The following is a 15,297-nucleotide window of genomic DNA, read 5'->3' on the forward strand; positions in this document are numbered from 1 at the left end:
TGCACATGAGCCAGGGAGGGGCAGAGAGAGAGAACGAGACGGAGAATCCCAAGCAGGTACCACACTGTCAGTGCAGAGCCTGACGCCGGGCTCCAACTCACAAACCAGGAGATCATGACCGGAGCCGAAATCAAGAGTCGGACGCTTAGCCGACTGAGCCACCAGGTGCCCTTCCCTAGAAGTTTGATTGTATAAACAGGCGTTTCTCGGTGTGTTGACTTGAATTCCTCTTGACGTTGAACTTTTCGTTATTAAAGACAAGTATTTCTCTTGGTTTTGCCCAAACTTTTGACTCCCTGGCCTGTGGTATGATGTCTGAGCTTTCCTGATGTGTTTGCCAACCCCACGATTTTTGAGACGAATAGCACAGTGAATGGAGGGTCTGCGTTACACGAAATCACCCCCTTCAAATATGGTTATTACACACCGTGGGGTGCCCTTACTGTCATTTTACTGGTGGATTCTATCAGAGAAGTTCTATCCACATCACGGGCCGTCATTTTCTTGACTTTGCTTTCCGACTCCTAGCCCAGAGTTCCATGAATTTAAAGAAATACACTCTGAGTTAAAGAGAAAATAAAGAGATGGTCCTAGACTTGAAACTCACACTTTTAAGCCTCAAACTCCAGTGCCCTCCAAATGGGTGGGAAGCCCGTGTCTCTGTCATGTGAACCCCAAATACTGCAGATCGGATCCCTGGAAAGAAGCAGTATCCGAGAGGCAGTTCTGGTGAGGCTTCAACACCATACACTTGGATGCCATGGTTGTATAACGTTTTCCGTTGCATTCTGGTTTCGGAGTGACGCAATCATATTTCCCAAGTTGTATGTGAAACTCCAACTCCCATTCGTTGGGGGTTATCGTGGATAAATCCATCACTTGTAACTTTCGGGGCATGGTAAACCATCGACAAACTTACTTTTCCTCAAGTTCAGTAGTGGCTCTCTTATCGATTCCAAGAGACTGAGGCTTCAGACGTCCCCTGTCTGCCAGTGCCGTTGGGTGATGGGGAGCAGGTGTGCAGAGCAGACCAGAGCTCAGGAGCTGGATTCTAGCTGCTCTTCAGCAGCAGAAACCTTTCCACAGAGGCCACCTTCTAGAACCTTCTAGGACCTTCTAGGACCTTGGAGGCGTGAATGGGGCGAAGGCAGTGCTGCTCCCACTGATGTGTGTGTGTGTGTGTGTGGCGTCCCTCAGCCCCTCTTAGCTGGGAGGGATGCCCCCAGGACGCCCTTTGAAAACACACTCTAGACTCGGCTGTTGAATGAAGCCCTGAACACCTGCACATTGTCCCTATTTCATCTCCGCAGTAAGAGTCAGGCAGGCCACGTAGGACCAGGGTGCCGGGAGAGGAACACCAATCACTTCCTTATCCAGGAAGGGTTTCAGAAACTGTGACGCGAGGGGGAAGAAACAGCCAAAGTTTCTCATCCGTATTCATTATGCGATTGTTGGCTTTCCTTTCCTTTGATCTTTGATTGGTTATTTATCTCCGATTGGTGATGTTAGTGGGGACCGCTTCAGCAGTCCTGCCTGCCCCACAAAGCCCTCCTTCTTCACGCCCTTATTCTCGCAGTTATCATACCTGCCCCCTGTCTGCTAGTTTTCTTCTGAGAGATTGAAACAGGACCCAAGTCAGCCATCACCGCCCCCCCCCCCTCCCATTTGCTCCTCTGGAGGGGAGGTCCACACCGGTTGTCTCCACCGGTGTCTACATGCTCTCTCAACCCCCATCGCTGAAACTGCCATTGTTATGGCCACTGCTTATCTTCCCCTTGCCCAGCCTCTCGTGGCTTATCCTGTTTATTAAGTGTATTTTGAAGACGGCACAAGCAATGTATTTACTTTTGGTAAATATAAAAAGTAAAAAAAAAAAATGAAACGAATGACTCTCTATCCTACCCTCCCCCCACGTTAGCATATAGTGATTAGCATTTCAGTGTATTTACTCTCGGGTGCCTTCTACACATCATCTGTAAGGCATTTACATTCCCTACGGAGGCAGATGCCTTTCCTGCAGGTGCCTTTCCTGCAGGTCCTCCGCTTTCATAAGGAGACCAGGAAGGTGAAGGACCCACTCAAGGTCTGCGGCCTGGTGGTTCATCTGAGAGCCGGTCCGTGAAGCTGTGTCTCTTAACTACCAAGATTCCTTGCCGCCTGCTTGCTTTCTTTCTTTCTTTCTTTCTTTCTTTCCCCCTATTTGGAACAAATCATAATAATTTCTCCATGTCATTAAATTATACCCCCTTAACGGCACCACCTTTTTACTTTTTTTGGGTGGAATGTTCTATGAATGGAAATTTAGGTTGTTTCTGATTGCCCCTATTAGAGAGAACTCCGAGATCAACAGCTTTTCAGTACAACTTTTTGTGTTTCTGACTCTTCCTTTTATCTAGGGTCTCCAAAGCTGGTTCCCTGGGGTGACAGTATTTAAATGCCTTGCTACTTTACTGCCAAGATGCTTTGAAGGCCATAAAAGGGTTTTCACCCCACCCAGTCGTCTGGAATTGTCTGTCTCATCACCATCCTCCCACCATCAAATATTATCATCTGAAAACACCTCCTTGTGGAGTTTCATTGTTATGGGCCTTTTATGGCTTTTATGAGAAAGGAAGATTAGTCTGTTTTCACGTTTTTTAGCAATTTGTGCTCCCTCTTTGATGGATTTGGATTTCAGCCCTTAGCCCATTTTTTTCTACCGGATTTTCTATTGTCCGGCCTGGTGATACAAGCCTATTTTCCATAGCACCAGTGCATCGGCTGGTTTCTCCCTGGTGTGACTTTTCTTCCTTCCTCCCCTCCTGGCTGTCAGCCTACCCAGTTCACTCGCCCTTTCCCGGGGTTCCTGGGCGTGGGGGCCTTGGATACCCTTCTTTCAGTCTCCAGGCTCTCCCCCCGGGGTGTCTCTTCTGCCCTTTCCCTGTGGCCCTCTGCCCTATAGCCCCTTCTGCTAATGCCTGGCTCCTCTCTCCCCCACGCCCTAACCCCTGACCCCGTTCAGGATGATCACCCAGAGCGCCTGGGACATAAGATGTCGTGAAGAAGGCCTAAAACTCATAAGCAATCGACTTGAGCATCAGCTCACCTCAGAAGAGCAGGTGGAAACAAATATCTCATGTAGGCATTGGACGTGCCAGGACAGGGCCGCCCCCTGCACGTCTTCCGTGACTTGCCTGTGTCTTGTTTGACCGGAATGTGATTAAAAAGCAAAAAAACACCTTTTCCCATTGCAGAAAAAAAAAAAAAAAGCAGTTTTTCATTGTGGGGCAAATGAAATCATTTCTTGACCATTGGTGCCCCACTTAGAAGCAATTTGCTGTATGGGGATCACAGTAAATACCTGGCAGGATTGATCTGTGGTTTTACGATAATGTATGTAAAGTACCAATTAATACGCCGAGGCTCTCTTTCAAATGTCTGGGGAGAGAAGTAAAAGAAGCACTCATTGCTTTAAACAGCCTGGACCAGCTGTTCTGAGTGGGTTTCAAAGAAGCTTCCAGTCTCTGCGGGGTGGGAGCCTTCTGAGGCTGCCTGGGAGGGGCCGTTGGGCCGGAGACAGCAGGAACACTGGCTGGGCGGTGGGTCCGGACCTTTCCACACCCAGGGAAGGCTGTGCAAAAGCAGGAGGAGGATTTAGGGGTCAGCAGGGGGTATTTATTCGTTTAAATTTTTCGCTCAATACATATTTGTACAGATCACCTCTGTGTGCCTTGCCGGGTCCTGGGCATACAATGCTGAACAAGACAGATCTGGTCCAGGAGCCAAACAGATCGTTAAACGAGTCAGGGGTTCCGGCAGCTGGGTGGGGAGTAGGGGTGCTACAGGAGTCACTGGGGCGTGCCTCTGCCTGGGGGTCACACGGCACCTCCCCACAGAAGTGGTGCAGACGTGAGGCCCCAAGGTTGAGCAGACAGACAGACAGACAGAGAGGGTCTGCGGAAGAAGGCTCCAGACAGAGGGTGGGGCCCCGGGAGCAGCTGTGGGCTCCTGGAGAGGCTAGCGACCGGGGAGGAGGTGGGACTTGCCCCTGGATGTGGTGTGGCCATCATGGGTGGCAGCTTCGTGCCGGAGGAGGACACTCAGGGAGACGGGGAAGGATGATGCTTTCATTCTAGAAATGTGTTTACTGTGTCTGCCAGACAACGCAGGGAAGTGGAGGGAGTAGCCGTGGGTGTTTTTGTCTGCAACCTGGGCTCCGGGTCTGAGGGAGGCCCTGAAGGTCTGATGAGGGGGTTTGGGAGTAAGGAGAGCAGGGGCGGCCCCGGAATCCTCCCCATGGGTCCGAGGCAGTCCCCTCAGGTGGGGATGGGGGCGTCTGGGCATCAGGAGAGCCGGGGCGGCCCCGGAATCCTCCGCAAGGCGGCTGAGGCTTCTCGGTCCCCTGGGCTGACGGCCTGCACCCAGGCCAGAGAGGGAATTGCCAGGTATCCCTGGGGCCCAAGTGCCGGCCCCGAGTCCCAGAGCCACCTTAGACACACAGGCCCTCGGCCCCTGCTACCACGGGGAGGATCAAGGCCAGGATCCTTCTCAAAGTCTGGCCCCCTCCTCCGGCTGACACAAGCCATTGTTACGGTTTGTTCTTTATGGTTTTACTACAAAGCCCCTAACTTGGAAGCAGCCACTGCGAACCTCCCAAGTGTGGTGGTCTGTGATGCGGGGCCCCGCCTCAGAGAGCAGCATCCAGGGGGGCCCTGCCCCAGGCCGGAGGGGCCGTGAGGACAGGAAATCAAGCAGGTCCTGGAGGGGTGAGGGGGGATGAGGCCAGAAGAGCAGGGCGGGGGTGCAGTGACCGGTGGGGGACCTGGGGCAGAGCAAGGGGCCCTCTGCAAAAGGGCCTGTGACAAGGCTTTCTGTGAAGTCCTTTTGCTGTTTGCGACTCAAGCTAAACCCCGTCCCCGCCCTGTTCACAGAAAAGATGTCCTTCGAGGGTGCCAGGCTCAGCATGAGGAACAGAAGGAACGGCCTGCTGGACAGTACCCGGACCCTGTACTCCAGCACGTCCCGCAGCACGGACGTGTCCTACAGCGAAAGCGTGAGTCCAGGCGGTGCTGGGCCGTCTGAAGGCGTCGCTTTGGTCATTATGTTATTTGGGGACCCGTACTCCTTCTTTGAAAAGACCCTACCTCAACGTATAGTACGTTGTTCTGTGGGTTATGTTTTGTCAAACATGGAAGCATTTTCTCTTTTGTGCTGTTTTTGCATCATCTTATTTTATTGTATTAAAATAAGTCTTTTTCAACATTTATTTATTTTTGAGAGACGGAGAGAGACAGAGCATAAGCAGGGGAAGGGCAGAGAGAGAGGGAGACACAGGATCCGAAGCAGCCTCCAGGCTCTGAGTTGTCGGCACAGAGCCCGACGCGGGGCTCGAACTCACGAACCGCGAGATCGTGACCTGAGCCGAAGTCGGCCACTCAACCGACTGAGCCACCCAGGCGCCCCTATTTTATTTTATTTTTTAAATGTTTATTTTTGCGAGAAAGAGAGAGAGAGAGAGAGAGCTTGCACAAGTCCCAGTCGGGAAGGGGCAGAGAGAGAAGGGGACAGAGGATCCCAAGCGGGCTCTCTGCTGGCAGCCTTGAGCCTGATTTGGGGCTCAAACTCACAAACGGTGACATCATGACCTGAGTCTAAGTCGGACGCTCAGCTGACTGAGCCACCCAGATGCTCCTCCAGAGTCCTTATTTGAAAGGTGGTAACCTTAATAAGTTGGGAAAAGATGCCTTTGTTAATGGACGCTCCTGACATTTACGATGCTGCCCTGTTAACCCTCGTTTCATCCTCGGTGTTTCTGCTTCCAATCCTGTGGGTTCGCCAGAAACGACTCTCGAATCTAAGTCCTTCCTTTCAAGTCCACGGCTGCATCTCTGTTCGGTTCTCATTTGTTCTTGCAACAGCTTCTAGCTGGTGTCCGGGGCACCCGCGTCTCCCGTTCTAACCCCGCGTCCACGCTGTCCTGAGGTCCTAGGGACTCGCCAGTCCTTGCTTCCTGGGACCAGCAGGGGCCCTTCTGCGCTGTCCCCTGTGCTCCTGCTGGGGCAGGTTCCACTGGCTTCGTGCCCACCCTCCGGGCAGATCGAATGTGCTCGCTGGTCCGGAAATAAAGACGACACCGCAGTCTGGTACCAACGGTCCCCCTGGACTGGGATGTTGGAAGTCAGGATGGTGGCTTGCCGTGGGAAAGAGGACGGAAGAGGCATGGGGAAGGGTGCTCCGGTGCCGGGCCCATCAGTGTGCGGGTCTGACCGGTGGTTACACGGGGCTGGCTTTGTGAGCTACCAGGGAGCTCTGAACAAACAAACAAGGGGGCAAAAACACCCATCCCCCCGCCCCCGCGTATTTAAGGCAGTGCTGGTTCTCAGGCACTCCTCCTGCACTTGTCCATCCCCGACCCAGAGCCCGCCCCCGCGCCCCCTACATTTAGCCCCTGGCCTCACCTTAGCCCTGGCCCTGCAGAAACAAACGGTGGGCAAAGACGAGGGGGCCTGTCCCCCAGCCTCAGGCAATGAGAGACCTCCGGGGAAGGCGGGGAAGGCGGGGAAGGCCGTTACCCATCTCACGCTGGGTTTGGATGGGGCTTTGATGCCTCTGGGCGACGGACCAAGGCTGACAATGGGACAAGGTCACTCCATGGCTCCCAAGGGATTTCTGGACGGCTTTTCTGGTCACGCCTTCAGCAGTGCTGGCAGCCCCCTGGGTAGGACTTCTGAGACCACCCAAGGACGACTCAGTTCTAGAAAGCCCTGTTTGCGCCCCTCAAGAGCACACACTTTTGGGGGCACTCGGGTGGCTCAGTTGGTTAAGCAGCCAACTTCGCTCGGTTTGAGCCCCTTGTTGGGCTCTGTGCCGACAGCTCGGAGCCTGGAGCCTGCTTCGGATTCTGTGTCTCCCTCTCTCTCTCTCTCTGTCCCTCCCCCACTTGTGCTCTCTCTCTCTCTCTCAAAAATAAACAAACATTAAAATAAAGGAACACACCCTTCTGCAAAGTGCATTTTTAGCAACAGAGGGAATTTTTAGCAACAGAGCCGTGCTCACACCACTGCCCCTCCACGACCACTGATTTCGCTGGCTTCTACATCTGTTGAATCTTCTTCGTTTGTGGTTAAGCAGATTCAGAATTAGTTTAAGAGGTTAGAAAATATTATCAGGGAGGAAGGGCATCAAAGGCTTTCAAAAATGATGCATTCAGATGAGGGTAGGAAATCATCGTTGCTTTCCGTATTTTTAGTGTCTGTGGACAAGAATGTGTAAGTGTAAATTTCCAGCTTAAGGAAGAGTAATAAAATGAACACTCTTGTGCCGGCCACCAGCTTAGGGAACAGAGTATCACCAGGACTTTGGAGGGCCCCCACCTGCCCCCCATGTTGTCCCCTCTCTCCTGCCAGAGGTGACTGCAATCCTGAATTTTCTATGATCCATTCCTTCCTTCCTATATATATATATATATATATCCCTAAACAATGTATTATTTACTTTTATCTGTTGCTGACATATATGAAATTCTACAAGTATTCTTGGGGGAAACTTGTTTTTTTCTTCCTCATTGTATTTTCGAGATTCATCTGTGTCGATTCCTTTCACTGCCGTCCAACGATCCATTGTGTTCATGCGGCCTACGGGGAACGTTTGGGTTTCTGCATTTTGCTATTAGGAGCAATGCCACGTGAACATTTTGGGGTGTGTGAGCTGGGGCTCCCTGGGAAACGTTCTTAGGGTGAAGCTGGGTCGGTGAAGGGTAGACACCTCCCCATCACGAGGTCTGGTTTAAGACCTGGGGTTTGTGGGATAACTTTCGTTCGAAGGGCCAGGAAGAGGAGGCGTGTGGTCCCTGTTTCTCTGATGTCTCAGAAGGGAGCAAGGGGGCCGACTGCTGCGCGCACCGTGGACTTCATGCCAAGACGCTGCCTGTCCCCCCCATGCGTGCTCAGCTGGTGGCCGCCCCGTCGGGGATGAGGAGTCACGGGTGGCTTTGGTGCCAGCAGCCTGACTTGGGAAGCCAGACTTGCACCACATTGTCTGAGAACTGCACCGGCCAGCATTCTGCTCCCTGCACCCAAACCTGAGGGTTTGGACTGCCGGCCCCACCTCCCCAGGGCAAGACAGCCCCCCCCCCCCCCCCGGAAGGCTGACCACCGTGGCCAGGCATTCTCAGCCTGTGGGCTCACGTTTCGTGGGACAGACCTACCTCTCTCTCCAACCGGGGGCGCTTTCTAGGCGCGTGATTTGCTGGCCACGGTAGACCATTTTCCAGAGTGGTCGCGCCAATGTGCTCACCCACCCCTAGGGGGCGCGAGGCCCCACTGCCTTCCCCTTCATCACTCTCCGCGCGTCAGTTGCCTTTTTGATTTTTCCAACCTGGTTTCCCGGGGAAGTGAGAAGTCACGGTGGTTTCGCTTCACGTTCGCCTCATGACCGATGCCGGTGAGCCTCTCTTCACACGTGCACGGGTTATCCGTGCGTCCTTTTTTATTCGGTCTGTGCTCACAGCTTTTGCCATTTTCCTCGTAGGTTGTCTGTCCTGTTCCAGATTTGAAGTCCTTTAGATAGTCTCTCTATCAATTGCGTATGTTGCAATTCTGTCCTTCCACTTGAAGAGTGTAGTGGTTTCTTCTTTTTAAAATTTTTAAAATTATTTATTTATTTAATGTTTATCAAAAAACTTTTTTTAATTTTATTTTTTATTTTTATTTTTTATTAAAAAATTTTTTTTTTCAACATTTATTTATTTTCGGGACAGAGAGAGACAGAGCATGAATGGGGGAGGGGCAGAGAGAGAGGGAGACACAGAATCGGAAACAGGCTCCAGGCTCCGAGCCATCAGCCCAGAGCCTGACGCGGGGCTCGAACTCACGGACCGCGAGATCGTGACCTGGCTGAAGTCGGACGCTTAACCACTGCGCCACCCAGGCGCCCCATTATTTTTTAAAATTTACATCCAAATTAGGTGCAACAATGATTTCAGGAGTGGATTCCTTAGTGCCCCCTGACCCATTTAGCCCATCCCCCCCCCCCACCCCTCTAGTAACCCTCAGTTTGTTCTGCATATTTATGAGTCTCTTCTGCTTTGTCCCCCTCCCTGTTTTTATATTATTTTTGCTTCCCTTCCCTTAGGTTCATCTGTTTTGTCTCTTAAAGTCCTCATAAGAGTGAAGTCATATGATATTTGTCTTTCTCTGACTAATTTCACTTAGCATAATACCCTCTAGTTCCATCCACGTGGTCGCCAATGGCAAGATTTCATTCTTTTTGATTGCCGAGTAATACTCCATTGTATCTATATTCCACATCTTCTTTATCCATTCATCCATCGATGGACATTTGGGTTCCCTCCATACTTTGGCTATTGTTGATAGTGCTGCTATAAACATGGGGTGCATGTGTCCCTTCGAAACAGCACACCCATATCCCGTGGATAAATGCCTAGTAGTGCAATTGCTGGGTCGTAGGGTAGTTCTATTTTTAGTTTTTTTTTTTTTTTTTTTGAGGAACCTCCATTCTGTTTTCCAGAGTGGCTGCACCAGCTTGCATTCCCATAAAAAAAAATTTTTTTTAATGTTTATTCTTGAGAGAGAGAGAGAGAGAGAGACAGAGTGTGAATGGGGAAGGGGCAGAAAGAGGCAGACAGTGAATCCAAAGTGCTGAGCCATCAGCACAGAGCCCGACGCAGGGCTCGGGCTCAGGAACCATGAGATCATGACCTGAGCCGAAGTCGGACGCTTCACCGACTGAGCCACCCAGGTGCCCCAGGAGTACAGTGTTTTCCAATGTATTTTTCATCTCTTTCCATATAGTTTGCTTTCCCATCTAAAGGGAAGCTTTGGGTGTATAAAAAATTGTGGTTGTTTCTCAGAATGAGGTTCCGGATATGCCTTACCACCTTGCCCATGGGGGAGAAAATACAAGCCCAGAAGGAATCTCTGAAATATGTCTTCTTTAGAAAAGCAAGTGTAAGAGGACAGAGAATTTGCTTTGATACATTATTTATGGTAAACTATCGACAAATGCATACATTCCCTTGGTAGTCCTAGAGACGGGAAAACATAATTTGTATGTGTATCATGACATTTATTACAAGATAACTCCAAGTTGACTTTTAGAAAAATTCGCATTTAGTTATAAAATTTAAATGTATGCCTCTTTTAAAAACCGTCGTGTACTCTAAGAACATGGATGGACACTGGGTGCTATGAATACGTGGTAAATTCTTAAAGCCTTTGAAGTAGGTTTAGATCATCTTTCGTATTTGTTAATAACAGCAGTGTGTTCGAATAAATGAGTGATATGCTGCCCAACGTTCTTTCTCCAAAGGACTTGGTGAATTTTATTCAAGCAAATTTTAAGAAACGGGAATGTGTCTTCTTTACCAAAGATTCCAAAGCCACGTAAGTATCTATTTCCCCTCCGTTTTTGCTTCCGGGTTGGAAAATAAATTATTAACAACCATTACGACAAACAAACAAATGCTCACTAGTTCATTATTAAAGTTGTTTTCATCTTGCGATTCTCAGAAATGGTGTGCGAGCAGGAAGAATTTGGCAAGTAGCTCGCGCTTGGTCCCTCGAGCGGGTCCCCAAGGGCGGTAGCATTTCGTTTTGTATTTTTAGCTTTGGCAATAGTTGGTAGAGGCTGTAAGAGAGGCTGTCGCCCCCTTCGGTGTTCCCATGAGCCTGGGAGCCCACCTGAGTGGCCGCAGCAATGAAGGCTGTTGTGTTGTAGCTGTTGGCAGGTGACCCCGGGCACGAGCACACGTGGCCATCCGATCGACTCCTCCATGAGGCTGTTGACGTAGGGCCTTCCCATCCAATCGGGGGTTCATCTGCTCCGAGTCTTGAGTGTTTTGTACCATCAAGGCTGGGTTTCCAAACACGGGGAGCAGCCCCCAGCGGCTCTGAATGCAGGAGGAGGTCCTCGATGAATGTAGCTAATGAGGGAGGGAGTGAATGAGCGGACCCCTGATCTTTCCCATAGAAGATGCGCCCGGACCCAAAGAGACATTTTTCGTGCCGCCCACCTCTCATCCTGTCCCTCTGCCTTTCCTCTGTTGCCCGCTGCCGAGAGAAGAAAGAATCTAACTCTTCATTGGTTAGAGAGTTGCTGCTGTCGTTTATAATTAAAGCACTGACCTTCTGCGGAACAGAGACAGCGAACAGAGGAAGGATGTAAGAGCAAGTAAAAGCAGGTTCGTTGGAACCAGCCCCGCATCCCACCTTGGCTCGGCTGCCTGCTCACCGCGTGACCTTGAGCCAATTATCCTTTTCTCTGCCCCGAATTCTCTGATGCTAAAACGCTAGCAAAGAATTCCTCATGGGTTGGGGTAAGGATTCAATGCTGTGACGCATAAAGGATTCAATGCTGTGATGCCTCAGGGCATAAAAGGTTCTTCATAAATGTGTTTTCTTGCTTCGTGTGAATGAGAAAAGGAACATCAGAAAAACTAAGAATCTCTGTTTTGCCACTGGTGTAAACGTATTCCTCGTGAGTCATTTTGATGGGATGTAAACCTCGTGAGTCAGCTCTTTATTCCCTGAATGTTTCAATGAAAGATTTTGCTGTTAATATATTTGTTTGATGGGTAGAAAATACAATTTGGATTCATTCATTCACTCAACAAATATTTATTGGGAACTTGCTATATCACAAAGACTTAACATACTTGATCGCTAATTCTACAACCCCCCCTGCCCCGCCCCTTCAAGGTGGCTTGCTATCATTTGACAGGCAAGGCACATGAACCCCGAGACTTCAGTATTTTGCCCAAGGTCCTATGGCCAGTGGGAGATGGATGAAGGACTGAACCCAGGATTTCTGATTCCTAGCTTGTGTGTTCTTTTTATCCCCTGCCCCCACCTTTCTAAGACCGACACTGGCTCAGACAGAGCCAGGCTTGGGCCAGGCTTGGGTATCGTGTCCACATGGACCCAGGGTGGAGAGGGATGGTTCTTCAAAGGAAAATCAGGGTGTTCCTACCAGCAGACCAGGAAATGGATGTCACATGGAGAAACCTGTAGTTGCCTACGTTAGAGTGCTTGATGACAGCTTGAATCTTGCAGGAAACAAAGGGGAGCAGTCCCCACCTTCAGCAACACAAGCTGAAGACCAGAACGCCTCAGGGTATTCTGATTCCCTTCTCCTAAGGGCACAAGGTTGTAGACCGAGGTCAAGACCCTATACTCTTTGAACTTCCCCATCTCTCCATAGATGGTGGGAATACTCTGTGTCATCCAAATTACCCATTGGACAGGGAACCAAATGAAGGGACTATTGGTATTGATATCCTGAATTTGCTTGCTCCCCCCTCAAACTAACACAGGCTGTCCAAGTCTCCCCAGAGAATTCCTGGGGTTGCGTGTATGTGCTATGCCCAGACTGGTCAAGTCTCTCCACTTTCTTGACTAGTCACTGGAGAGTGAGCCCCAACCATCGCACCCACTGCTGAGGACCCTCCGAAATGTTGCTGCCCTGCTTCCGGGTTGCCTCCTGGCACTTCCGAGACTGTGAGACCCCGATCTGGCTTTGTTCTCTTCAGTTCGCATTGCCTTGGCCATGCTGCATTCTAGGTAGAAGTAAGAAGAACTCTACCTTCTCCGTAGCTGCTCTGTGCGACGGAACTTTCCGCCACGATAGAAATGCCCTATATCTGCACTGCCCAATGCGGTAGTCACTAGCCACAGGCGGCTATTGAGCATTTGAAATGTGGCCAGTACGATCAAAGAATTGAATTTCTTTAGTTTTGATCTTAATTAATTTAAACATAAAATTACATCGCCGCGCGTGGCTAATGGCTGCCGTATTGACCGAGTCGCTCTATAGGTTTCAGACTTGGTCTAGAGATAGAACTAGGGTCCTGATGTTCTCGCATCTGCCCCACGCCCCCTCCCCGTCACCCCTATCCCTCCTGCAGGTATCTGTGCTCCTAATGCCTTTCTGGCCTCCTCTCCATTTGTAAACCAATTCATGCAAATTCCTGCGTAGAGCACCACCAGCCTGCAGACCATCAAAATGGAGCCAGACAACTCTCTCAGCCAAGGTCACCTGAGGCACACACCTCCCCATGGAAGGGAAAAGGGCTTAAGAGTCTGTCTTCAGCTGTAGCCAGGACAGGTGAGGCAGGGACTTCTCCCCACCCCCCCCCGATCCTGCACTGACCTTCGGTGGGTGTGGACAGACCCCAACAGATAGCAAGATGGTAACAGCTAAAGGGAAAGGAGAGGAAGTCAACTTGGACCCTAGTGGGGAGGACTCTGAGACCACTGGGGGGCAGCCTTGACTCAGGAAGTGCCCTGGGACTTAGTAAGAAAAGCACCCAGGAAACTGGGGTCAATTCACTTTTTTTTTTGGCCCGACTGCGTGATGCCCAGAGAACTGTTCCAAACTGTTCCAAGGCAACATTGCTGCGTGACTTTGGATCCAGGCTTTACTTAGATTTTTACAGCCCAAGAAAATACTGAAAGTCTGACATATATTTTGAGCACGGAAAATTTCCATCCTCTACAGTAAGGAAGACTTTCCGTTACAAGGAACTCACGCCAGCTTAACCTAAAAGGGTCGGTTTACAGTTGGAAACAGTCATGTCACCCCGAACCCAAGGAAAGGCTTGTCTCAATCCAACCGCGTGGATAGGGTTGAGGAACAGGGACAGCTTCGCTGGGGTCCACATCACATGCGCACTCTCCAGCAGGGACCGCACTGAAGTATCACCATTAGGAGTTCGAGCAGCGTGGGAAGATTCCTGCTGGGATGTGTCTGTTCCTCATTAGGGACGGTCTTTGTCGTGTGGCTTTGGCAGCTACCCTGGGCTCCCCGTAGTTCAGGAAGGTCTCCATTAGCAGAGTGACTCATTTCAGGTCACACGGTTGAGGCCAATTGCTTCCAGGTAGTAGAATCTTGGTCCCTATTAGAATCTGTCTGCTTCTGGAGCGATCATAAAACCTCCTCCCCAAACTGGTTTCTGCTCCATCAAACTTTTAGAAGGTGTCACAGAAAAACAAGACCACTATTGTCATTTTGTACAATTGAAATGGGATCTACTGCCACAGAGTGTTTTTAGAATTATTTCTACATTTTGCCATCTGTTAAATAAAGTCATCAGTGAGGAAGACCTTGATAACATTGCCCTTCCTCCTGTGACAGCCATGTGACAGTTATGTATGCTTAAGCCCATCTTCCGGAAGGCAAAAAATACCTAGTTTACAAAAATCACTGAAGAATGATTAAGATACAAATGATTTACAGGAGACTAATCAATGTATCCATTTACTCATTTATTCCTTCATCGTTTGGAGGATATTTGCTGGATGCCCTTATGTGCCAAGAAAGAGAATATAAAATAAACCCTAACAGGCTTTCTCAGGCTTGTACACCTTTATCTGACCCAGCCTGCCCAGGGAATCCTTGCTTCAGAGTCACTACATATGGTTGCCCAGGTTGTGCGCTGCACAAATGTGCTAGGCGTCGCAGGCTCGTGTCTGCCAGAGGGGCATCTTTTCTAGCAGGTTGGTGATTAGGGTGACTGCATACTTTGAGACTTGGAACACTGATAGCACGATGGAGGCTCTGACCCTCCCAGGGCTTGAACAGCAGATATAAAGTGGAATTTTCCTGGGCAGATCGGGACATTTGGCCTCTCACTGGTGGTGGCTCTGTCTTGCCCCATTATCCCTTTCCTCCCCTCTCTGGAAAAGGAGAGCTCTGCCCCTCTGGCTTATTTCAGTGGCCAGACATGGGTCTCCCTTTGCCACTCTCCAGCCTCTTGGGACAGAACTCTGTCCCGCTTCTCCACTGGTCGTGGCTCCTTTGAATGCCGAGTGCCCTCCCGAATCTTGTCCAAAGACTGATGGGAGAAAGAATAGGGGCAGCCCAGTGGGTGGGGCAGGAGAAGGGTGAGCAGTGCCTCACTAGGGAGCGTTGCTTTGGCCGCGTTGACATTTTTGTCGTGGTGGTCAGGACGCCACATAGCCCCGGCTACAGGAGCCAAGTAGTCATCGCATTTGCTTATAGATTTTTTTTTTTAACTGCTTTTTTCTTCTTTTTCTGGTGTCACCACGTCTGCTATTCCTTGATTTGCTCGTGTGGCCCCGCCACCGCCTGAAAGTCCCTCGACAGAGTGTGCGCCGCTGTTTCTGACCCTCTCGAGCAAGGGGGGGGGGGGAGAAGGACTGTGCTGGGGTAGGGGAGGGGTCCGCTTATTCTGTGCCGCCCCTCACAGCCAGGCTGGCTGTTCCCGAGAGGTCCCCCAAACCGGAGAGCAGGCTTCCCATCCCGTGATTCCCTGGGTGCAGTGAGCTCGACCCAGGCCTG

General features: G+C 50.4%; 1 protein-coding gene across 1 annotated transcript in view; it reads left to right on the plus strand.

Moving 5' to 3' along the window:
- Positions 1 to 4,915: 4,915 nt before the first annotated feature.
- TRPM8 (transient receptor potential cation channel subfamily M member 8) overlaps positions 4,916 to 15,297 on the plus strand; it is a 73,472-nt gene continuing 63,090 nt past the window's right edge. The window contains exons 1-2 of the mRNA XM_043578221.1: positions 4,916 to 5,032; positions 10,309 to 10,382. Coding sequence (XP_043434156.1) covers positions 4,916 to 5,032; positions 10,309 to 10,382 — 191 coding nt within the window. The remainder of the gene's footprint in view (positions 5,033 to 10,308; positions 10,383 to 15,297) is intronic.

The sequence above is a fragment of the Prionailurus bengalensis genome, chromosome C1 (genome assembly GCF_016509475.1).
Source record: "Prionailurus bengalensis isolate Pbe53 chromosome C1, Fcat_Pben_1.1_paternal_pri, whole genome shotgun sequence".
In the NCBI taxonomy this organism is placed as follows: domain Eukaryota; kingdom Metazoa; phylum Chordata; class Mammalia; order Carnivora; family Felidae; genus Prionailurus; species Prionailurus bengalensis.